This window comes from Manacus candei, unplaced genomic scaffold (assembly GCF_025592945.1).
Source record: "Manacus candei isolate 608988 ecotype Guabito, Panama unplaced genomic scaffold, ASM2559294v1 h1tg000019l, whole genome shotgun sequence".
Classification (NCBI taxonomy): domain Eukaryota; kingdom Metazoa; phylum Chordata; class Aves; order Passeriformes; family Pipridae; genus Manacus; species Manacus candei.
In genome coordinates, this window is record NW_026138067.1 from 300408 (window position 1) to 326213 (window position 25806).

A 25806-nucleotide genomic window follows, 5' to 3' on the forward strand; every position below is an offset into this window, starting at 1 on the left:
CTAGGTTTCATTTGCATTCACAGGCTGGTACTAAAGAAATTTTAAGATGACATTACCTCTGAATCTAGTCAGTTTGTCCATCCCAAATAAGCAGGTGATAAAAAAGTTGCTGTCCCTCTTTTAGTGTTACGTTTTCCAGATTAGAGAGTTGCCAGTTGTTTTCCCTCCTGCTTCAGACAGTGGTTGGAATTCTTCAAAGAAATTGTCAGGCTCTGGCCTTTACAGCCTGAAATCAATGCCTTTTTTCTTTTTTTGTGTTTAACCAGAGCTCCAGCCTGTCTACACACACAGGTGTGAACTTAGCTTTGTGTGCTTTGAGACTGACACAGTGATTTAAGAGTCCAGACCATAGAAGCAATTCAAGGATGTCTTTCTCCAGGTGCTGGCAGTGGTCGTGTATTTTTCCTCACAATTCAGGACATACTTACATATACCAACATCTGACTTTGAAGTCACTTGATTGCCTTATTACAAATCTGAAGCAAGGTACTATGTGTTCTGCCTGAAGTGTTGGCTACACTAGTGCAGGCTTCCATGTGCCAGCTTTCTCCCACGAGTGATGGTCCTGTGGGGGATTGAATCGCGTCTCTGGCACTGATAATAAAAACAAGCAAGCGTGTTCATCATAGTAGCCTTCAAGGTGTCTATTGAGCATAATGCCAAGCTTTTTTGTAGTATCTTGGGTTTGTTAGGCCTACTGTCAAGATTGAGTTCTGACATGATATCCGTGTCTTTTCCCCAGAAAAGTGATTTAATTCAGAAGTTAGGCCCTTATATACTGTTTTTTGCTCATCATGCTTTGCATATACTTATATTTTCTCTTTGTTTGGCACAGTTGCATGGTAAGACTTTGACACTTGAAAAACAAGTGTTTCAGAAAAAAAATTCAAATATATGTTTGTGAGCTGTGGTAACATCAAGTATTTCTCTGCAGTATTTAGTAGGTTATCCTCTGGAGTTGGGCTGTGCATGGTCTGTCCTTTGTTTAGAAATCAAACTTGGCAGAACTCATTTTGGAAATGTTTCTCTTCCGCAGCAAAAGCAGTGGGTTCCTATGCGAAAGTACTTAAAGAATGTCAAGGGCTTTTGCAGTTTAAAATGAAGACTGCTTTTTGATCTAAAAATTAAAAAATGAAAATATCTTTTCTTTCATTTTTTACTCATCCGAGAGATTAAGACCAGCTTTGCATCTGGAAGAAACTCAATTTATAGTGAACCTTTAAGGGAGTGAAGCTCCTCAGCAAACCATCAGAGTTACTGCAACATATCCCTAAAAGATGGCAGGAGTTGCTTTATCTGATAAGGTCAAAATATTGAAGGAGACCTCTTAAAGCTTGTCTTGTAAATAGATACTGGAGATTTATTCAATAACAGAACATTTGTCATTTGCAGAAATGGGAATTTCTTCTGAAGTATCATCTTCTACCTGTTTACTGTTCATAGCTAAATGAATTATTAATTGTAATGTGACAACAAAACATTTTTAAAGCATGTGTTATTCAGTGATGGAACCAGAAAGCACATTTTAAATTTTAATGAGCATCTGTAATAAGAATAGACTTTCTTTTATCTTGCCTATACCAGTGACATCCATTTCAAACTGCACAAGTTAGTTGCTTTTAGTTTCTGAACATTCTGTCAAGATATATACAATGTTTTGATGCTGATTTTAGAATTGGCATATAATATTTTAAGAGTTATATGTTACTGGATAGTTTACAAAATATTGCCTAATACATAGACCTGGTTAAGTGAAAAGACTTAACTCTGGTCTTGTCATCCACGTCTGCAGGACAATGGAATAGTCTGACTGGGATGCATTTCTTTCATTAAGACTTGGTAGAGACAGGAAAGGAACATTACAATGATGACATGAATCTTAAACATCTCTTAAACATCTCAAGTTTTTGTTTTACCTAAATACAATTTAATGTATAAATAAAGGAGCAACATGACATCTGAGCTCAGGAAAAGAACAAAAGCAAGTGCCTTTATAGCAACTGGTTTGGCTTGAAAATTCCATAAGAATCTGTTCCTAATGCTAATGAGAATTAGACTGTCCTGAAAAGGCATAAAATATCCCAAAAACCCAAGAGGTGCCCAATCCATAAGCATCCTCCACAGCTGGGTATTGCGCAGTGACTGACATAACTCACAGTCATCACAGCTGCTTTATTCCAAAGGTAGCAAAGCTGGCAGGAGATAGTGTCCACATTAAACATGCTGTCTTAGACTGGCATATTTGCCTGAGATTGTTACATTCCTCATCCTATCTGAGATTGCCAGTGAGCTACAATGTAAAGGGAAGTGTGAAGAAAAGTATTTATTTGTGGCATAATCGTTCTATGGAGATGAGGTTGGAGGGGCAGGAAGGTGGAGGAATGAGTCAGAAAAGGTGATGGTATGCGTTGGAGATTGCAACAGGAGTCAGTAGGGTTGCAGAAGCAGTTTAATTTTCATGAATCTTAAGGAAAACTTTCCTGGATTCCAAATACCTTTTTTTAAAATGATTTTTGCATGACCCATCAGTCAAAGGTGTTATCACTTCCATGAATTAAACTTGGTGATGCCCACAAAGGAGATTCATTGTCTGTTTTCAACTGAAAAGTACATCTTGTCTGCTTGATTAAATCCTGAAATTACCCTTTTTATTTCTGCTGATGATTTACTGTCTTTGAACCTGTCTGTTACAATTTCTTAGATTAATTCAATGCTGTAAGGGCAGTAGAGGCTTATAAACAGGTTATAAAAATCATTTAAGATTGCAAATGAAAGAGACCAGTTGTATTACCTCTTCCCTGTGATACTAGAACTGCCGTCAGTCTTTGGTTCTCCTGTTTCTGGCAATTCTCTCCTCTTAAATATTTCAGTTACTGTTGAGAATATTGCTAATGGTTTCCAATTCAAGAATTTGCTTTATAAGCAGAAGATGACTATTTGAGTGGTGTTCCTACCTGTCCATACTGGCTTCCATGTTCATTGTCACATGAACTGCTCATTTATATTTACTTTTTTTCACATATTGATAACATGTAAGTAAAGACACTGAATTGTAAGGAAGTTTGTGCCTTTATCTGACTCCATGGAGCGTCTTGTGTTGTAACTGCTAAGCGTGTAATCCCACTTCAACCAGGGTAACCCCACAGTCTTTTATGTGATTGTTTAATATGCAGTAAAATAGTCTTTGGGATTTCAGTGCACTGGTGCACACATGGTGCAGAACAACTTCAGTTGATTTCAGAGGGATTTGGATGTGCTCGACATTTCAGAAATTCAGGCCAGGCATATTTGGGTGCCTGAATAGGGATTCTGTGCTTCCTCATAGACACTGCAAGTCGATGTGGATTTCAGCTTGCCTCCATAACCAGGGATTATAACCATGATTACGATGAGGGCTTAGTATAAATCAGAAAAAGCAAACCTTGTGTAACGAAAAAAAGACTTAATCCAAGTTTAAGTGGAGTTCAGCAGCAGCATGTATGTATCTTGTTCATTGGCAAGGTTCATTTTGTGTAAAAGCGCTGCTGACTGTCAGTAGCCTGATCTGTATTTGACATTTTACCATGGAATGTCCTGTTCCAGAATTTTGTAAGCTTGTGTGGGTAATCTTTTTAAAGATGCATAACTAAATTGTAAACAGGGAGGATTAGATCAGTGCTGTGTACTGTACATGAACTGTTGAGGATAGAACAGTGCAGCAGTGAACGAACAAAAACCAAATTACTTCGAGGTCTGTGTTCAATCCCATTTAAGTCATTGGTGAACATTCACATGATATTCTCCATAATGGTCAGCTGGGCAGTGTTAGTGACCCCTGAGGTGGGCTGATGGACAGTGGTGTGGGCACAGCTAGAAGCAGGCACTCACTTTGCCTGACCTGGTACTGTTAAGGTTTACTTCTGTCAGCAAACACTGCATTTATAATGCCAAAGGTTTATGAAGGTCCTAATAGTTACTGTTCTTGTTTTTTCTTTCAGTATTACTGAAAATTTGCTGGCTTGTGCTTTAAAATTATTTGAAAATCACCTTCTTTGATTTGAATACCTAGCACTGTGTTAAATTTTAATCTGTACACATTTAAACTAGAATGGGCTAAAATTTTTTACAGCATATGTGTAATTTGTAGGACAGTTTGAGCATTTGTTAGCTTGAATGCTTATTTGAATGTTTATTTTAATAAAATACGTATTTTTAGACAGCAGAAATGGTTAATAGCTTCAATAAAGTGGAACCCAGGTAGCTTTGTGTTAGTCAGATTCTCTGTTTAGCTGGAATATGGAATATTTGCACATCTTTTTGCATGCTACAATTTTACTTTTCTTTGGTCACCAGATATCTACCAGAATTAAAAAGCTTGCAGTCTTCCCTTTCACCACCCTTCTTTTTATTCTAAGCCTCATTCTGCCCCAGCCATGACATTTTTAAAAGCTCTGCCCAGGAGTGATTTAGAGAATTTAAAACCTGGAGTTTTTACAGCAGTTTTGACTTAGCCATACTAGTCAGGCTTTACTTTGCACTGACATAGTAGGCACCTTTGCTAGAACTGGGGTTTTTAATTGCTGCCTTCTAGTCCAAGTTTTATTTATGAGAAATAACTGCAGGAAACAGTGTCTGTGGGTGACTGAGACCTGGTTTTGGTGCTGTGCTCCACAGCAGAACCAGCTCGTGGGCAGCAGCAGTAGCAGAAGGGTGTCTTCAGAACAGATATGTGACACTTAACTTTACTCATGTTCAGGAAGACAGATTTCAGTTTCTGTGGTAACTCTTTGTCAAAACACTTTAAATGCTTTATCTTCCACTTAGCAAACATCATATTTTGACACACAAGGTTTAGGGTTTTTTCTTTACGCTCTTAAAATAAAGCAAAATCCAGGGTTTCAAGTGCACAATATGAACAAGATCAATCATTTATTGTACTGATAGGCAAATTCACTGTTCCTTCACTTAACGTACACGGTTGTATTTCACATTGCATAGAGAAAAGAGACAAGCAGATGAGAAGTTAAATCACTGTGCGTGGAGTGGGAGTAAAGCAGTGAGTATGAGCTAGCTTTACCTTATTTTAATGTTTTGTGTGTTTTTTTGCCAGCAAGACCCCATCCAGCACCACCTACTCCTTAACTTTCCAAGGCTCAGCCTGGAGAGAGCCTAAGGCTATTAAGCCTTTCCTGAAATGGTATTTAGTTGCCTGAGTTCACCTGAGGAATTCAAGGATTCATTTCAGTGGGAGTTCATTGACTGTAATACCAAAGGATCTGAGTCTCATTGTTTGAGACACATTTCAAATAAAATGCATTTGCTTCCATTTGTTAAGTAAGATGCAGAGAGGCATCTGAGAAGTTGCACATAGCTAATCTGCTAACCTGGAATTGCTTCCAAAACAGTTGTACGTGGAGGCAGCACAGGTTTCTTGGCCTTAAGACAGCCCAATTTCCTTCCTTCTCCAGTACTTACTGAGAGCAATGGCCTGGACATTCATGAAGCTGTCTGGCATAAAATTGGTGTAAAGTAAAAAGGGAGCCAGGCCAAAAAAAAAAAAGATGCAAGAAGAGAGGGATGCTTCGTAGTATAGTTCCCATTAGAAAATACATCTCTAACATAATAAAAAGCAGAGCCCACCATGTAAACTAAATTACCATATTGTTACAAAATCTTTACTATTTTTTTCATTTAGTGTCAAATTTTAATACTACTATTGTAGACTAGTGATTCAGTGTAAGATCCAAGGAGGCACATTTTTTTAGAATAGTCAATTTGTCCTTTACATGGTACAGAAGGAAGAATTCAGGAGATACACAAACTAGACACCAACAATCTTAGGATATTAAATTTAATTATAGATTACACAGAATATGATGTAAAAACAGCAATTGACTAGAATAATTATAACCTGCAAAATGTGAAAATAGTTTAGAAAATGGATTGTCATATTCTCTGACACAGCAATAGTCATGAAAGGTACACTTATAATATCATATGTTAATCTGTGTATTAACTATACTACCTGTCATTTAGCCAGGATTCCAAGATGGATTAAAGGCATTTATTTATGAAGTGCCTATGTTTAAATTCAGTAAAACAACTAGATTGGAAACACTATATTTTTATCAACTACTGCATGGAAATCTATTCCAGATAAATGCTTTGTCTATATGCTATGAATTCATAATGAGAAGAGTAATTGTAAAACTGCAGAGAGCACAGACCTGAAAGTGGGCGCCTTGACAACTGAAAATATTTCTTAGTGCCTTATTAAGTTTTGGAAATTAGACATGTCAATGTCTCTTTCCTCTTTCAGACCTAGATCATGTTTAATCTGAATTCGTGTTAAGTTTAAAAACCTTACCTTTAGTTGAAATGGGAAAGATGCCTGTAGATCTTTTTGTTATGTAGTTCAACAAGAAGTGTTGCAAGTGTCAAAGGATATGATGACCACAGCAATGTCAGCAGGTTTATTTTTTATCCAGCCATGTTTATGAAAGCAAAAAACCCAACCGAAACCAACCCTGGCGTATTTTAGTTTCTTTTTGAATATACAGACTGGCCCAAACATAGACATTCTCTTTATCAGTCTTATTGTTACAAAAACTGTACATTACAAACAGTATAGAAACAAACTGAAAGGAATGTGCCACACATCCTGGCTAATTTTCTATATGCAGTTTAAAAATACAGCCTACTCCCTTACAGTGCACAGTTATTGTGTAGAGTACATCACTAGTTAAGTGGACATGATAGAAGAGCTCTAGTTTTCCTCAGCACAAAGAATAAGAGCCAATTCTGCTCGGTAAAGCTTTCCTCCATCCGACAAGGCCATGATGCTTTTCTTGTATGTTGCAAGGTTGGTAATGTCTAATTCCTATTTAAAGAACAGATAATACTTTATAATCCTGTTTAGTTATCAGCATGAACAAGTTTACTTCCAATGGCAGGAAATGAGAAGAAAAAAAAGGGTATTCTCAGCCTGTCCAAACGTAACACATTGGAAATGTTATTTATTTGTACGTTATCCATGTTATTGCCATATGTTAGCTTGCTGATAGCTGGTGTCTCAGAAGCAAGCAAGATTTTGACAGTGTCATTGTGTAATCACAACTTCCCTAGTTCAGGATTTACACTGCTATTATTTCCACCACAATTTTTAGTTGTACTTTGACTTCAGGAATTATGACTTAGAAGCTCTATATTTATCTTATTAGGATGGATTAAAGTGTCCTTAAAATCCAAATTAAATCTAATCTCTAAGGGGAAAAAGTCCTCTAGGATTACCTTTTTGTTCTTTTCACAGAGATCCTTCAGTAGGGCATCAAGTTCATTTTCATCTATATAGCCATTGCCATCCTGAAAAATACCATTAAAGATAATTTTAAAAATTTATTTTTCATTTCTGAGGTTATGGCTAGTTTTCCACAGATTCAGAAAATAAGTGCCATTAAACTACACTATTATTAAAAAGGTGTTTTGAAGACTTACTTGATCATACATCTCAAAGGCTTTGTTGAATTCTTTTGCACACATTTTGACACCCTAAATGCCGAAAGGAAAACAAATCCATTAATGATACCAGTTATATGTGATGGTGACAAGTTAACTGAAGAATGTCAATATTCATACCTGAAATTTAATAAGAAAATTTTCCTGTACAGGGAGTAGTCTTTGGAGAGAAAGAACAAAGGTCAAAATATTTAATTGTTTCCATTACAGCATTTGGTACATGGTATTTGTTATGAAAAGAAACAGAAGACATACCTGGCCAGTTCAGTAAGCTCCAGCTTTCCATCATTGTTTGCATCAAACATCCTGAGCTGAAAAAATATATAATTTTACATTGCTAATCAACATAATGAAGAAAACTCTTACTTAGAAAACTTAAAATCAATTATCTTTATCCTGAAATGATGGCCCTGGGTTTTAATCTGTCACATTTGCTGTGTAATACATTTATTTTAAGTACTGCCTAAGTAATTTATAGTAATTCTGATTAACCTACTGTAAGGTAAGTCTTAAGACAGTGATGAATGTCCTGTATGAGAAACGCACGTGTAATTGTTTATAAATGAGGGGAGTGTTGATGTGATAACACTTTACTTTTAACTTCATGTCATGATTTGATAATAGAATTATTATTCTCTATTCATAAAGATGAAAAAAACATCAGATAAAGTTCAATAGAATCCCAGGCATTCAGCTCTACTTAGACAGAAAATAATAGACATTTCATCTAATTGACTGCTAGGTCTAAATATTTAAGTAATGATAATGTTCTGTTACTGTGATATATTAAAAAAAAAAAAAGGGTGATCAGATGATGAGATTTTGTTGATGGTATTAAAATGGGAAAATAAATTTCTCCAACTATACATAATTAAATTACAGGAATAAATATATTAATGTAATTTGACCAAATAAGTGAATAATAATTTTTAATAACTCTCTTGTATTAAAGTATTTTACTTTGAGGCCTTGAAAGTATGATCTCCTGCTGCTTGAGAGGCACTAGCAGCTTATATTAGCTATTAGAACTAGATGGAGATATTGCTCCTGCGTGGGACTTCCTCTCTCAGTATTTATGTCTGTATGGTTCCATTTTTCTACTTTCAAACACTATATTGCATTTGCTGTATAAAAGAGTCTCAAAAGCAGTAGACTACAAAACGCTGAAAGCACCTCCACCAACACTCCATCCCATCACTTGCAATCGCAGTAATTTTAGATGTAATTTATACATAAGAGGAGAAGCAACATTCTGTACTGACATATCTACCTAAGTGTATATCCTTTAAAAGAGAAAATTAATGTAATGCAATGGAAAAAGACCTAATTTTACTTTAGACAATAAATGGCAAAATATACCAGAAAAAGTTACTAATTCTACAAGCATTTATTTCTACGTAACGCCCTGGTTCCTTTTAATACTTTCTTCCTTTTGTATAAAAGCATCTGCCTTGCATGTGTTTCCCATGAAAGCAGATTTGTATTTGGGCAAGGTAAGCAGTGGCAGCTGTGAAGTCAATGTATTTTGTATTTTGATGGGTTTTTAGTGGCTGGCTGTACCTGCCAGCAGCTGCTCAGGACTGTACGTTTTCTATTAGTCTTTTGTTTTCTGTGGAGATTATGGGAGAGCTGGGCTTATATTTTTTTTCTTATAACAAAATTATTTGTGATTGTGTATCTCTGCAGAGGCCAGAACTTATAAAACACTTTATGATGATGGTTAAAAAGCTCCCTGAATGAACAGGATACATTTTATCTTCACCAGCAAATAAACAGTGACAATTCTAAATAAATGGTTCATACTGGTACAACGAATCAGCAGACTTCTTCCAGGAGAAACACAAGTTTTGTTCAACCATTCTTAAGCCAGTGTGAGGGTTAGAGTGTTTACCTAGCATGTTTTAAATTGCTAAAAATATTTTAGGATGAAAACAAGCTGATAAAACAATAAATGTAGTGATATACATTTCCTGAAGACCGGAATTCTGTCTTTTTTTTTTCTTGAAAAGCCCACACAGAAGCCAGTACTAGTCCTCACTGTGGAATACCATAGCAGTGGGATGGAAGGAGTGTTCCCAGGATGGGCTGATTTAAGGTCAGGGAAGCAACAGTTTTGTTATAGCGTCTCTCTAAAACATCAATTTCTCCTTGAAGCAGGTGGAGAAGGAAAGTATGAGATGTTTGTAAGTCTGGTAAGAAACCACCATGCAGTAATGGCTTCTAAGACAAGAGACAGACATCACAGCACTGTAAGAAGGCAAAATATAGACAGAAACTCCAAATTAATTTGATCTAAACATAATAATGTAATTATGACAGTAGCAACAGTTTTTCTCCTAACTGCGAAGATTTCAGTTTTACAACTAATGGCACAAGGAAACAAAACAGGAAAATAGCACGATGTGCCAGATATATATACCAAGAAGCTTAGAAATTCCTGGGCTTTTGTTTTTTAAGCAGCACTGAAAACTGCCCATCGAAACTCCGTAGCTGCAGAAGTACTTGCAGTGCCACAGTTGTCTCTCTGTTGCAATGACATAGCTAGCCTGATTGGGACTTAGTTGGTCCCCAAGTCATTTGGAGCCTTCTAGTGGCTAAACGGAGTTTAGATTAACCCATTATTCCTTTGAATAATCTTACCATTATTTCTGTGTATTCCGTTAGCTTTGAGTCTTCAATCTGCTTATTTGCTTTCTGTAATAAATCTTTCAAGAAGCTCTGTTAAATAGAAGAATAATAGGTGAATTGTTATCTACAGTATAAAATATTTGACTTGCTAACTTTGGATTAAGGTAATGGAAAATGCTATTTTACTTCCACTGTAGTATTTACTGTTGAAGTTCCAAATAAGTATGAAAAAAAATAGTTACAGCTAAGAATATAAGTTTCTTTTGATAAGTTCAAGGACACTGCATTTTATTTGGAAAAAGTGACTCCTAAAACTTTCTGCATTGTATGCCATTTGTTGTATTGTGAATTTGGAAAAAAGTTTGTCTTTCAAGAATACTACTTCCTAATCAGCTCTATCAGTAAACTAAGCTAATTAACCTTGGGTCTCCTTTTAAACTTGGATGCCTATTCACTTCTTGCAACATAGGAACAATTTTCCAGAAAGGATCAATGATTAATCAAGTTTTGTCCTTGCCTATGGCAGTACCCACTGCTAGATATGAACATTGCTCCTTCCTACCTTGTACTTTAAATGTGTGCAGCCAATTTCGTTGCATTTTAGAATGAGAATTTGATGTCACATTACTTGAAACACCAACCATTTTTACTTTAAAAAATAAGATGCTTTTCACCTATTCAGTGTTTTAAATTTCTGCACTAGATCTGTGACATTAAAAAAAGAAAGATACCAAATTGTTTAGCAAGGGCATTACAAGACCTGTTATGTCTGTATGCCTGTCAGTGCTCAATGAAGCACCTAATTCCTTTCGTCAATTGGAGTGTCATTATCTTTGTGGAATTTTGGGCCACATTTCGAGATAGAAAATGGGAAAGCATATAAGAAAACATACTTGAAGCATATAAGAAAACATACTTGTTGTCCTCAACTGGAATGCAACCATGTCGATAGTCATACACCTAATACCCGCTGTAGTTGTTTGAGTTTGGCCCCCTCCGTGCTGGAGGCCCTTCCTGGTAGTTTGTATAGGAAGAACATGATTGAAATGCAGTAAATGGATGTTGTGGAGACACGTTTAATCTTGTGTGCTATGATGGAAAATAGAACTGGAAAGGACATTGAAAGGCTATCTAGTCCATCTCCATGTTCAAGAAAGGATTCTATTTATCTAAACTTCCTAAATTACTGTCTGATCTGAGCTATTGCCAAACCTTTCCAAAACACAGTGATGATGAGTTTGCCTCCATCTTAGACAACATATTCTACTGCCATTACTATTGTTAGAAAGTTTTCCTGATTTCCAGCTTGAATTTCACTTACAAAGTCGTCCGTGGGTGTACTCCTCACATAGCAAATACTTAAAATGCTTGTGCTTGTCAAGAAATGCTGATCTAAAAATAAAACTGTGTATTTATGTCTCATTTTCAACATGTTAAAATGACCTTTTTCTCTGAGGCAGACAAAATCTCACAACACAAGAGAGATGGGACCATTAGGGATTCAGTTAAAGTGTTCATTCTTCAGCCGGTCCTCAATCAGCCCTGCCTTTTAAAGTCTATTTTAAATTATAGCAGTCAGCAGCAGTCCTTAAGGCATTATCTAACAGCTGGAGAGTTCTCAAGGGCTACCTCCTCCTGATCCTACCAACTTTAGACATACCAACCTCCTGCAACCAGTCATCAGGAGAATGGGCTCATCTGCCTGAGGGTTACCTTAAGGTTAAATCCTCAGCAAATATCACACAGATACCAAACTCAAAAGAGGAAGGAAAAACGAAAAAAGATGTGAATTTTCTGATGTGGATTCCTTTTCTGAACAGAAGATCTGTAATGATTTTGGAAAGTTTGATCTCCTGGTCCTTTAGTTAATAAAATTTACATAACTCTGTTTTATATGACATATGGGGAGAATAGTCCAAATTAGATGGATAAGCACTGCTAGGCCTTTCTCTTGCTATGAATTGCTTTGATTCCTTTGAATGTAAAGCTACAGTAATGAATCAAGTACAATTAACTGTGGAAAATGGCACCTTTCTACTCAGATGCTATTGAATATGACCATCTGTCCTATGAGGAAAGGCTGAGAGAACTGGGATCTTCAGCTTGGAGGAGTTTCAGGGTGACATTGTGAAAGTATATAAATACTTCAAGGGAGGGTGCAAAGAGTATGGAGCCAGGCTAGTGACAGGACCAGAGGCAATGGTCACAAAGTGAAACACAAGAGGAGCATCAGGAAACATGTTTTCACTATGAAGGTGACTGAGCAACTGGGTTTAAGTGGCTCTACTTGAATAGGGGGGTTGGACCAGGTGACATCCAGAGGTCCCTAACAACCACTCTGTGATTCTGTGACAGAGAATCACAGCATCTACAAATTACTGTTGGTTGTATGACTAGAGAAGTAAAATCACTTTAGTTTTAATGCTTCTGCAAGTCTGAGTTGACCAATGGAATAATCTCAATTCTGCTCTTTTTTGTGCATATTAAAGCTGATACCAAAATCCTACTAGGCTAACCAAGCAAGGGCAGTCCAATTCCATTTGTATTAGTCTAACAGTATGACAGAGGAAACTGTAGGGTTACATGGTACTTGAGAGAGCATGATCTGTCCAGCAGCATAGTGATTAATGGTAGAAATGCCCTTAGGAAAAACCCAACAAAAGAGACCTCCTCCCTAATATACCCAAAAAAATAAGCAACATAGCTTCCAGAGGCCCATCTTACTTTCTTAATCTTTCTTACTTCTAAGCTACCTGCTGTCCTGAGTCACTCGAGACAAACTTGATCTGAATTAAAACGTTTTAAACCACATCGATAAGATTAGGGTTTCGCTTTAAATAATTTACTGGTGATAAAAACATCAGCTAATTATATTCCTTTTTTGTTGTGTTTGAAATGCAAAAACATGCATCTGAAGAAAGAGATAGCAACAGGGCTGTAATCCAACACCTGTTCTCATGTCATACATACTCAGAGATATTGATTTACCTTAAGTTCCTCAGAATCAATGAAGCCACTGTGGTCGCTGTCATATTTCCTCCATGTCTGCAATCAGAATATGGATGCTTTAATGATATATTTATGGCAAGCAAGTCTTGGATGGTTTTACAACAGGCAACTTTTCATACTGTACCTGCATGAAGTCTTCGCTTGACTTTAGCTGCTGGCATCTGAAGAACAACAGGAAATTCTCTTCCGTTGGCAATATCTGAGCAAGCTGTAACACAATTTATGCAAGATTAAATTTTGATTCTTCACTAGGCCAGCTGAGCCTGTAATAGAGCATGAAGCTTTTTAAAAGCATATGAAATTCTTTGTGCTCATACTGCCCTATAGTGGCCCCATAGGAAGCTTCATCCTGCTAGCTGAAATGTTTGGAAGAAGGCTCTGAAAGGCTTCTGGCTTGCAGCTTTGCCATATTCCTCAAGGTCAAACTTAACTGAGGTCTGAGAGGAGGGAGTGAGGCGGCACTTTACAAAAAGGGTAGCTGGGGAAAGGGGAAAAAATTAATTCACCCATGTAGAGCTAGGATCTGTACTGAAAACCATTGAATTGGCATGAAGGGAAAGCATAATGAGAGAATGCATCGATGACAGGTGTGAAGGACTATGAATGAAGAAAGTGAGGAAAACAGACTACTCACAATGGCAAGGAAGAGCAAGAAGAGAGATGAACGCTGACATGAAGAACACACGTGTAAGGCAAATGGTTAAATATAAGGAAAAGCCAGGAGAAAAAAAAGAAAACAGGGAGGGTGAGGGTTGGCAACCAGTGCTCAATTGTCGGACTTGGAGATGCGTTCAAGAAGAGCTATAAATACCAGAAAGAAATCAAAAGGGTTTTTAGCCCTGCAAAACCAGGGGTGGTTCTTCCAATGCCTCTCCTCTACAAAAGGCTTTTTTAAAATCAGACACATTATTGTACTGATTATTGCAAATGTTCATTTACTATAACTCAATTTTGGCAAGTGACAAATGTAGAAGATGGAAAGCATTGCTGTATAATTTAATGTAAAATCACGATTTGTTTTTAACAAAAACACAATATTTTTTTTCTGTCCTCAAAATGTATGAAATGTGTTTTGATTAAAGAAAACTTTTTACTTGGAGAATAGAGCAGCTGTGCTTACTAGGAAGAGAAAATGGAGAAAGATTTCTTAGCTGAATTCTTTAATGAAAAATGACATCTGCAGAATTCCTGGAGTCCTATCTTAAAATTTCTAATCAAATTTTTGTTTTTCTGCCTTTCTTTCACATCCTCAAATCCCTTGTTCTGCCTATTTCAGTGCTATTACCTAATTGCTGAGGCTTTTTTATTGGGATCCAGCAGAGCCATAAGTGAGTTCAGCTCTCCCCCCACAGGCACAAGGAGGCTATGGAGACATATCTCTTGTTTCTCTACAATTATCTATGCAAGGAATCAGTTATATTCTTTGATTGTTGGTACAACTGAAAAGACACATCAGAGCACTCTCCTTACAGAAATGGCGCAGCTGATGACAGGCTGTCAGACCCATCAGAGCCTTCTGAGTACTTTTGCTAAATGGCTGAACACCAAACCAAAAGCAACTTGAACAATGCATTTTTGTCAGCAGCTTTCAAAATCTACTCCATTATAAATAGCATATACACATGTGGGTAAGTACATATTCATACAGACACAGTAGCTAAATGTGTCTTGATTTATGGAAAAATGTTTTTATTTCTCCTATGACAGACAAGCTTGATTTTTAGAGTACATTCCTATTTAATAGCAAATGGAATGGAAGAACTGCTTAGAACAAAAAGCTGAGTTTGGGGGAAGGGACTGATTAGGACAGTGGGAAAGGGTTTGCATGTGTGGAAATTATAAATAAGATGTCGTTCAGTGACATAGGTAACTCCTGTGAGTTTTGCAAGGACACTGTAAAATAGTACAAGGTGCAAGGGTGAATGTAAAATAGTAACTGTCCAAAGAATCATTAACAGCTTATTAGCAGTACCAAACTGTATTTGAGGTACAGAATATATGACCTTATTTTAAGCTATACCTCTCACTCTTTCTGTGTCTCAGGGGAAAGCATTAAATTGTTTTTCGTGGAAAACTTTGCAGTATTAAGGGATGAAGAGGTCATGTGGAAACAGGCTCAACTTCCCAGTTTTATACCGCTACTGAGAAGAAAGATGGAAACCTATTTCAAGTCATTACTTCTTTGTGAGGATAAGCATAGGGGGACTTCATGAGAATGTGTGAGTAAGAGTGCAGACCACTGCGAGTCCGTGTATGGCAGCAATAGTAGTTTAGTGAACTTTGCTGCTTTTATGGAGAGCATTGGTTATTTCTGTATCACAAATAATAGAGGACAACCACAAAGCCTGACACTGGTTTGACTCCTCTCTCCTCAGCTGCAGGCTGAGATGTGTCTTTATAAGTTACTAGCAGAAAAAATACTCTCATAGCCTAAATCATAACTCTTTTCTGGAAATCGTTCTCTAAGTAAATTCCATTATATTTAATGCTATTTAAAATTCCTTTCACCTGATACAGTGAATTTTCTTTTTTAAAATCCTATAATAGAACATGGGAGGACAAAGAATATTTTAGGCTAATGTGTAGTTATTTTTATGGCAGCAGTAATCTTCAAATAATTTGAATGTAGAATTGCCGCAGTTCCGAGTTTTGAAACCCTGGGTTTCACAAGCACATTTTAGTGAAAGCATTGGTCTGAATGAGTACAAAAGGTGAATTAAAGGTCTCTTACACAATGACAAGAAAGTGAACAGGTCAGACTTTGCCTTTAGCTGGAGAGCACTGGATTAAAGCCAGTGAACTAACTGCATTGTGCTTTCAAAGACAGAATTGACACTTAATCTGATCTGAAAATCCACTCCTTCCTTTGTGAAGCCACCCAGGCCTCCTCTTTATCTCAGTCAACAGACCTTTCCTGAAAACTCATTATTTGCTCGCACATTTTTTTTCACATACTGGGATATTCATTATGAAGGTTGGGAGTCTGAATGCTTTACATCTTTTTTTTTTAAACAGCACTCATACACATTTTGTAGAAAAACTATTTGATATACTATGTAAATGGGAGCAATCTGGAATAACTGGATTTTTTTTTTTGTAAGGAAGGAGAATCAAATCCAAATACCAACTTTAATTTCATACTGCTCTGCATGTACAAGATTTTTCATGAGTTCCATCAGCACTTTCCAAATCAATCTTCATGCTGATGTAAGTGAAATAAAATATAGCTATTGGGTTTGAAACTGCTATATTAAGGGAGAAAGTCCCTTCAGTCACGGGACTCAATACTGTCACTATTCAGTGGCTTCCGTGGATGCTGAGCATGCTTGGTGCTTCACTGGGGGTGGTGAGCCATATCAGACCCTACTGGCTTTGCTCATCTTTACCCATTAAGTCAATATCAGAATCAGAAAAATAATTTGTAAGGTAAATGTTTCAGTTATCTTTCCTAAGTGAAGAAGCATAGTCTTTTTCAGGCACTGTTCACAAATTCTTCTTGCGTCCAATGCTTGATGTTACACATATGCAAAACGACTATTTAAATAGGATTTCTCGATACGAAATAAATATGTGTTTGTTAGTCCAAACCCAAACATTTTGTTAGACCAAATAAACAGTAGTTCTTTCTAGATGCAGAGCTATTTGATCAATACTAAGTATCGTCAAAAGATGCATTTTTAAAAATCAATTACAGCTGCAAGTGAAACAAACTGATCATATTTCTATGGTAGTTTAGTCATAATAACATATGCATTTAAACAAGTTTATGAAATTGAGACATATGACAGAAAAGATATCTTTACATTATCTATTATATCAGCAGTGATACTTCCTATTGACTTTTACAGATTCTATTCAGTCCTCTATTTTAAAATTAGCTGCTGACCCAAAGTTGGTCACTGTAGAATTTTTCAGGCCTGGCTTGTTTCCAGCTGTTCCCTAATTAGCTCTCTAGGTCAGATTTCTTATTATCGGGAAAAAATATAATATCATTTAATAATAAAACTGCAGTCTCATTGCACTCAGAGTGACATAAACGAGTTGTCAATTTAAGCTCAAAAAAGTGACTTCTTAAACTGTAACCCCACGAATTCTCCTTTTTGTCTTGCAGCACTGAAGAGTGAAAGTGAAAGAAAACTCTTTCCTAGCAAGTTACCTAAAAGGTACAATTGTTGAGCAGCTACACAAGGATAAGAGATTGGTTATCTCATGTTATGTTCATGTTGTTCTGTGCTAAATGTATTCAAGTAAACGTCAGTCTTTTGTTACAAAGTAACAGTCTTACCTCCACTATTCCTATTTTTCCATCAGTAGTCTTCCCATATTGGTCCACAAAAGCTTTCATTTCAGGTGTCAAATCCTACAAAGTTACAATGATAGAATCATTACTTCAAGATACAGAGAAACATATGTAAACTTACTTGAATATTCTATTAGTTGCAAAATAATATGCTACATTTAATGAAATACACTCATCACGGCTAGACTCCTCAAGTTTAAATGAAAATTAGTATTTTTTAATCATGAATAATGTCATTGTGATAAATTTTACTTCTTAAGGAATTATATTATAGTCAGTGTGAATGATTGTCATTTAAATACCTAGAACTCTATTTTAGTTTACAGAATGAAAAAATTATAAAGACAAGTGTGTTGGAAGATGCGTATAACAGATCCTTTCTTTAGGAGCATGACAGTGTAGTTCATAGGCAATTATTAGTCCGTTTCCTCAGTTTTCATTCTTAAATTAGTAACTTAAAGGCAGTGTGAAATCTTTCAAAATAAGAAAAAATTCAGTATAAGACATCTGAACACCAAAATAGCCTTTCCACATCTTTGAGTGGATTTTTCCCGAACAATGGATGCTATTTTAGTCCTAAAAGAACTCATCACAGTATCATATTTTTCACTGTTTAGTATTTGGTTATCATGGAAACAGAGTCAAAATGTCACTGCTGAACTGTAGAGAGGCAGATTTAGGGGGAAGAAAACTTCGAGCAAAATCTTAAATCTGACAGAATAAAACCATCATTGTTCTTCATGTAAATTATGGTCCCTGCTATACATCTACTCTCTTAAGGCTGTCCTCATTCTAGGCTGTGAAAAAGATGCCAGCCTTGGGATGAATATCTAAATATTTGATTTCACACTTCAATTGACTTGTCTTGCTTTGATATGAGCTACCATCAACCTTCAATACTGATCAAACTTTTAATTTTCATTGTATTTCTTATAGGTGTGAGCTATTGAAGCCATGCAGCATGAATCAGGGTTACAGTTATAATAATACAATGGACAGTTCTATGGTTATAGATGAAGATACAGCAAACTTTGAAAATTAAAGGTTTAGTTGCTATAATAAATCTGACTGTATAGGACCTAAGTGATTCTCTGACTGGAGACATGGGGAATCTCAGCTGTACAAAGCCATTGTAGTTTGTCCCAAATTTCACTACCAAAGCTAACTAAAATGTCAGTTCCTTGTAGCTGATACAGTCACGGCCTAGTATCCTATTTCGGTCAAAGTCATCCATGGCAGGTTAGTAATTTACCATGGCTTTAATTAGAGATGTGGTTATTAATACAATGCACTTCAAAGTCACCTTTCATCTAATGATCCCAAAGTGGGGACAAGTTTGCTTAGCACGTAGAATGGAGAATTTAGACACTTGGATTTTAATTAGTCTTGGTTAAACATTTTACTAATCTTTCTAATAGCAGCTCTGCAGTGCCAGACAGTGTCCAGCCATGGAAGGAGGCAGAGTAAATTACAGGTTAAACAAAACAGGATGCTTGTCCTCTAATTCATTATTCAGAAATTATTGTAGTTTTTTTTGTGTTCACTTCACCCTCTCTTCAGCTGTTTGATGAGTTTTTTGAGTTGTATTATTCAAATAAATATTTTTGGTCAAAAAAACTTGCCTAAATTTAACCAAGTCTACTTCTAAACTTGATACAGATGCAGTATTCAATTTTTGAAATTAAGAAACTAGCCCTTCACACCTCAGTCAGACACCTCAGAAGAGAAATTTGTCCAACAAGTGGAACTGTAGAAAAAAAAATAGGTTTTTTTTATATAATTTGAAAATATAAGGATAGATGGCACTATAAAAACACTTACATGACTGTATTTATAAATCGTATTTCTGTGGAGAAATATTGTCACTATCTATATATGCAGGGAAAGTGAGAAATGAATGTGGAATAGTTCGGCCAACATCCACCTATTGACACTTTATCAGCTTCTGTATTAATCACTTATATCTCAAAGTTTCTTTTGGGAAATAGGGAATGTATTACATAAATGTGGAGCACAATAAATGGAAGCTTATATACTTATATAGCTTTTATCTTTAAAAAAGAGGCAGTTCTTTTAACATGATTGAAATTAGATCAGATCAAATCACTGTCTACCATAATGCCTAATGTTACCAAAGCCCAAGCCCTAAAACTTGTGAGTACACATTCCCCCCATTGGGACTAGCCTGAATCAAGCTGCATGCTCTATCTGAGAAAAAACAGCTGTGAAAGTACAGGCTTACTGAGTGGATTAATACAGGGATTAGCATTAGAACATAATTAGAATAGTTCCATGGTTGGGAAGAATATTGGGAAATATTAAACCGTCCTATTTGATGACAGAATCAATGTGATTCTTTAAAGCATATGGCATGACTGATGCAAAATCCAGCTATGAAGAATGCATAATTGAATATTTCAAAAATAGTGAGAAGGAGAATGACCTGAAATGCAGAAGTTAATGATGACAAAGAAGCTTTGGGGTGTTAAAAGAAGGACAGACAAGGAAATTACATATAACCTACACTAGTTTTTCAATGTGTCCCTTCTGGCAAAAAAATAGAAATTCAATGCTACTGAATTAGTGTCCCATGAGACAAAAAAATGAACTAATGAGATGCTGGTTTGGCAAATGAGCCTTCAAACCCAAGAATCAGATTAGATCTGAAACATAGATGATATATAGCTGTACTTCAGAGCCCACAGACCAAGTGCTGAATTTGGTGTTGCTACTGTAGATTGCTCTTAGCAGAACACTCCAAAGTTAGGTTTGAATCAGAGAAATGGGAAAGGAAAACTTAGACACCTGAGCATTTTTAAAATATAGCGTGAGATACAGGCAGGAGTTATTTTAAAAAACCCACAGAAATTATAACATTTGTAGCAGATAAGAATAATCCTATGAAGCTTTCTGTGTTGCTTTGAATAGGATCTGTTTTTAAGAGATGCATGCTTAATTTGAGAGAGAAATGAATCTGATTTTTAAATGACAAATACTTTTGTCCTTGAGCTTCTAATTATTTTTTTAACTACTGAATAATATATTAGCATTTCTACTAACAATGCCATTCATACTAAATATACAGAGGCTTTAATATCTTCTTTCTACCGAGTATACTTAAGTTTCCTGCACTTCAGTATAGAAGAGAGACTTGTTCTGTTGCGATACTTTAAATGTATTGAAGTTGAGTTTAATCTTTTCAGTGAAAAAAATATACTTCTTCCCTCTAAAAAACCCCCACATTCCTCTCCCAATTGGCTGTTTTGTTTGGTTTGGTTTTTTTTTTACTTTAGATTTGTTTTATTTTATTTTTAATTTTAGTTTAAACTTACTTGCATTCACAAAACCGAGAGCCTACACCAATAGCTCTAAGAAGAATTAACTAGTACCTAAACTGCAGTAACATTAGAGGCTCTGCTGGGAGACAGATTTTCATATATGTAAAGTTTACACTCATACAATTAATAGGAAGATACAATTTACCACAAAATCAATGAAGATTATTTTTTCTTTTTGCATTTACTGCTAAAATATACAGCAACTTTCAAAGCAAAGTTAATTATTGAAATTCTATTGCTCAATTTGGAGGCATTCTTACTATGAAGTATTAATCTATTTTATCCATGCATACATGTCATCCAGTTAAATTATAATTTTATTTTCTGTTTCTTCAGAAGTCTTTCAGCATAGATTAATTTAAACCAATTCCCTTAGGTTATATATTGGACTTTGGTGCTAAAAGTGGCCTGATTTAGAAACTGATTATTTTAAGGGCAATTTCTTTGTTAAAAATGTTTCCTTCTCTTTTAATTCAAATCTTTACATGGAATCTTTAATTTCTTTCTTTGTCTCTTTTTTTATTGTTGTTTTTCTCATATGGGCATAGTTTGGAGGAAATGAATAATTAATGTTTCGATAACTCATACCCAGAAGAGTTTTGACAACACTGCCAAAAGCTTCGTTGTCTCTCTGAACAGTTTAAACAGCCAGGATTTGGTACTCATACTCATACTCCTAGTGAAGAACAAGAAGTGATTAGGAGTCATCTGCAGATCTATTTAGTGACCACCAAGGGGCAGGAATGCATTTCAGCCTGTACTGCCCGTTAGGTATGAAAATAAAACAGAGTCCAACTACCTTGAAGTGTTTTTTTCTTTTTCTTTTTTCTTCCCCCACCCCCTTTATCTTTTCTTTTTTATTTTTTCTTTCCCATTTTAGTAAGAGTACGTATCTAGATCAGATAATATTAATTGCAATGGGATAAGGTCCCATCCAAGACAAAAAGACAACATCCATGTATTTCTTGACTTTTCTTTTTTAGCACTGTCAGAAGTATCAGCTTGTAGCCTGGCAAGGCATGAGCGGGACCCGCTCTCCACGGGGGTGGACCCTGGTCTCACCTTTCCAAAGTAGACGATTTATTTCATTTGCAGCCTGCTCATTTCTAACCGAGCTACTTCCCTTTGCCTGGTGAGGCAGGTGCATGACCCGTGTCATGGCAAGAGAGAACAAAAGGAACTGGGGCGCTGGAGTTTGCTCAAGAAAACTCTTCTTTCCCGAGAAGACGGAAAAGTGGGGCCAAACATTAACCTACCAAGCCTGCCTTCTTCCGTGCCTGCTGCAGCTCCTGGATGAAGTTTTGTAGCTCCTTCCCATCCATGAACCCATTGCCTACAACACAAAGAGTTACGGTTGCCGTCACCGCTCCCTCCAAACTCTCCGCTCTCCAGCGCCGGCACAGGGACGTCTCCGACCCGTCTCTCGCTCCCGGCGGAGCGGCGCCCGCGCCCCTCGCCCGGACCCCTTCACGGCTGCGGGGCTGCGCCCCGAGGCTGCGGCGGCGGCCGCCAGGCGGGGAGCGGAGGGGTCCCCCCAGCCTCCCGCGGGCCTGCCCCCCTCGCCCCCCGCTCCCCCGCCGCCCCGGGGGGAAAGGAGTCACCGTCGGAGTCGTAGTGGTGCCAGATCTCGAAGAACTGGGCGGCCGAGATCTCCACGCCCTGCAGGTGGGTCTCCGCCGTCATGGTGGGCGCGGGGCGGCGGCGCGGGGGGGGGGGGCGCTGTCCGCGGTCCTGACTTGGCTGTGACCGCGGCCGGCGCGGCGGCTCCGGCGGCTCCGACGGCTCCGACAGACCCGACGGCTCCTCCCGCCGCCGCCCCGCCGAGGGCTATTTATGAGGCCGCCCCGGCCGGGCCACTCCCCCCGGCGCTGCCCTCCCTTCCTCTCCGCGAGCCCCGGCGCGCCCTCCCCGCCCTGCGCGGGGGGGGCCGGGTCTCCCGACGGCGGCACCGCGGCTGGGGCCGGCCCGGAGCTGAGCCCTCGGGGAGGGAGGGAGGCAAGGAGGGGTGTGCGTGTGCCGAGCGGGGAGCCCCGGGCAGAGGGAGTTGCTGAGGATCCCTTGCTGTAGAAAGTGTGACCATGAGACGTGAGGACAACCTCCCAGATTAACCACGAGGTTTCCAGCTGGAAGAGGGTCCTTGAATGTCAGAATGTGGCTGGTAGCACCTCAGGACGTCACAGTACAAAAAAAAAGCCACTTGGGACATCATGTAGGGTTCAAGGAGCCTGATTTTCACTGCTCCATCCCCAACCCAGACCTGCAGACAGCTTTGCATAGACTTGGTCTTTGAAGAGCTGAAACCTGATACTCCCTCTGAGATATAATGGGGCATTGAGATATTCATATTGAGAGAGTATACATACAGTGCATAGGTGTGAGGGACACTACCAGTCTGCTCTGAGTGGGTAAGAACTTTTTTTTTGGTAGACTTGTCCTTCTATAGGAGTGGGTTGGTGGGAAGAGACAGCGCAGCTCACAAAAGTCTTCCTTCTGCAATGGGGTAACCTGTTGCTGTTCTAGTAATGATGATGAAGTCCCTTTTGGGATGACTCATTTTAGCCATTAGCGTCACTGGGTGCTCTGAAACACTGAACCTGACTTTCTCCTTCCAGCACTATCTCTCAGATGCTACATTGAGTTACGTGTGATGGTCAAAATGACCAAAACTTACAGGACACTGCCAATACAGTAGACAGTATAGTAAGGATGAGGGATGAGAACAGCTGGGAAAACCAGGAATCTCCATGTGTTAAGAGAGGAACATGAGCAACAGTAGGATAACAGTATGTTAAGACTCATGTACAAGGTGAACATAAAAATAAATAGGATAATGCAGAAGACAGAAAAATGCCAGTGGGGGTGGATAACCCAGCAGTATGAGAAGTGGATGCTTAGTAAAGGCTGACATGTCCTGAGAGGGATTTCAGTAGATTGGGTGGCTGAAATCTTGTATGCATTATGGAACAAGATGTGGGCATAGCGATTAAGTAATCATGAGACCTTATACTTGATTCCCTCCATCTTTCCATTCTCCTATTTCTCCACCTGTTTTATGCAGCTTTCTCTCCTTCTGTTGCTGCTGTTTGGCTGTGAGTTCTTCAAGAGATACCCTGGGTTGGCCTGTGTTTTGTTAGCTGATGAACAAAGCAGCAGCTAAGAGGAAAGATACAAGAATATGAGCACTAATCTCTTCAGTTCAAAATGCTTGTATTAGTGAAAAGTGTTCAGATTAGTTTTGTAGTCACAAATACCTTTATACTTGCAAAAGGAATGAAGACATTTTAAATATTTCCTTACAATCCTGCTCTGTTTCACCATGTAGAAAAAAAAAAGAAATAAAAAATCATGACCGGTCCAGTTTCCGATCTAGGAACCGTTTTTCAGGCATGGCTTTCTCAGAGAAGCAGACTTCAGTGGGAACCCCACCCTGAAACTTCTGTAATCTGCCTACATCTTGCCTTGAAAATAAAAGTCTGAAACCAACGCATTTCCATAAAGTAGCAATGATGATCAAAAAAGAGAGAATTCATGAGGCTTTTTTTTACAGGTACAGATCTGGCCTTGAGAATTGTAAGCATAGTGAATTGAGCTTGGCATTATCCATTGTGCTTGGAAAAGACAGTGGGGTGCCAGTGACGCAAGGACACTGGAAGGAGACAAAGGTAGAACTAGCATTTCCATCATTTTTAGATAGAAGAGGTCTGTGCCAATGAGGCAACTTCTTATACGCCAAACATATTGAATTACCCCATCCAGTGCAGAATTTCAGCTTCCAGCAAGCCTGCAGGAAAGGAAACCGAGTACTGAACCTGTTTCAACAGACCTCTGACTTGCATCTTATGTTGATTTGCTTCTTGCTGCATACCATTTTCCAATGGCACAACAAATCTTGTGCTTGTTCCTTTTCTCTGATCCAGAAGACTGCAGCTGAATGGGGGCAAAAAATTTAAATGGTTTGGGGCCAGCTCAGCCTTGTTCATCTGACTGTTCAGACTTTTAAATAAACAGGAGCTGCAATGTTTACATTTTCAGAAGTTCTCAGAATAAAATATTTTACATAGGTCATATGTGGCCAGGAGGATTTGAAAGAAGTCTCACCAGAACTCTGCAAATATGGTGCTTCTCTCCGTAATTGTATAACTGAGTGCAGGTGCTTGGACATGTTGACCTCTCATTATGCTAACATCTACAAAATCAGTATTGACTACAGAGCATTTATATATTTTTTTTGTGTTCTTTACAAAACAGTATATCAAGGTGAATGTGTTCGTAAGTTCTCACTGCTGCACTTGACATGATCCCTCTGCACAGGCATAAAAGTAGCAGACATTTCCGTGCAAAAATAATCACTTATATAACTAACTGCACACCATATTTTCATGATTAATAAATTACCAAGCCAGCATTCATATTTAATCCCACTGGACTCTGCTTCTTATGCAAAACTAAATCAGAAACTGGTCATTTCAATTCCAAGAGGCTATTAATTTCCATTGAAAGAGGAAGCACTGTAAAAGATTTAAAAATGTAGATATATACAGGATGTGATCCATAACCCAACGAAGTCCATGCAAATTTTTCCAGTGATTCTAGAGGGCTTTATGCAAGGACAAAATTCTTCATATTTTCAGAAATTATGTGTATTGTGATAAGCATATATACAGAAGCCTAAGCCTTGCCATTCATTTTAGCTAAAGCTACATGAACCAGATCCATATCTGGCAGAAATCAGAAATGCTACACTGAAGCCAGGTAGGAATTTGACCCGGAATTGAAGTGAAAATTACTATCTTTGAAAACATTTGTTGTTCATAGCTGTTCTTCAAAAGCTTTTCATTAATATTTCTTTTTTTTATATGTGGCTTTTCTGAGATGACTTACTCTGACTACCAGACTTCTGTCTTCACTCTCAGAAAGGCACCTTGCAGTGCCTAGTAAGACCCCAAGGGTTTCTCAAGGCATGTGGAAATCAAATATGCCAATTATAATAGCAATCCAACCTAAAATATCCCCCAAATAAAAACAAGAAATAACGGG

The 25806-nt window shown here is 37.7% G+C and overlaps 1 protein-coding gene across 1 annotated transcript; it reads right to left on the reverse strand.

Annotated features, from left to right (window-relative positions):
• Positions 1-4875: 4875 nt before the first annotated feature.
• Positions 4876-22576, reverse strand: CALB1 (calbindin 1). Its single transcript, XM_051785405.1, has 11 exons — positions 22371-22576; positions 22026-22102; positions 17417-17491; positions 13256-13339; positions 13111-13167; positions 10135-10212; positions 7750-7805; positions 7615-7654; positions 7474-7527; positions 7270-7341; positions 4876-6859 (listed from the first exon to the last, which is right to left on the reverse strand). Exons 1-11 carry the CDS (start codon positions 22450-22452, stop codon positions 6746-6748), a joined length of 789 nt encoding a protein of 262 aa, XP_051641365.1. The 5' UTR covers positions 22453-22576; the 3' UTR covers positions 4876-6745.
• Between the last annotated feature and the right edge of the window lie 3230 nt (positions 22577-25806).

Bases quoted from the DNA above. Each gene is read 5' to 3' on its own strand.
- CALB1 (XM_051785405.1), bottom strand. From the start codon at position 22,452: ATGACGGCGGAGACCCACCTGCAGGGCGTGGAGATCTCGGCCGCCCAG. The intron at 13,168-13,255 runs GTACAGTATGAA...TTCTGATTGCAG, and splicing joins CAAGCGAAGACTTCATGCAG to ACATGGAGGAAATATGACAG. The intron at 7,655-7,749 runs GTATGTCTTCTG...TTCTCTCCAAAG, and splicing joins GAGCTTACTGAACTGGCCAG to ACTACTCCCTGTACAGGAAA.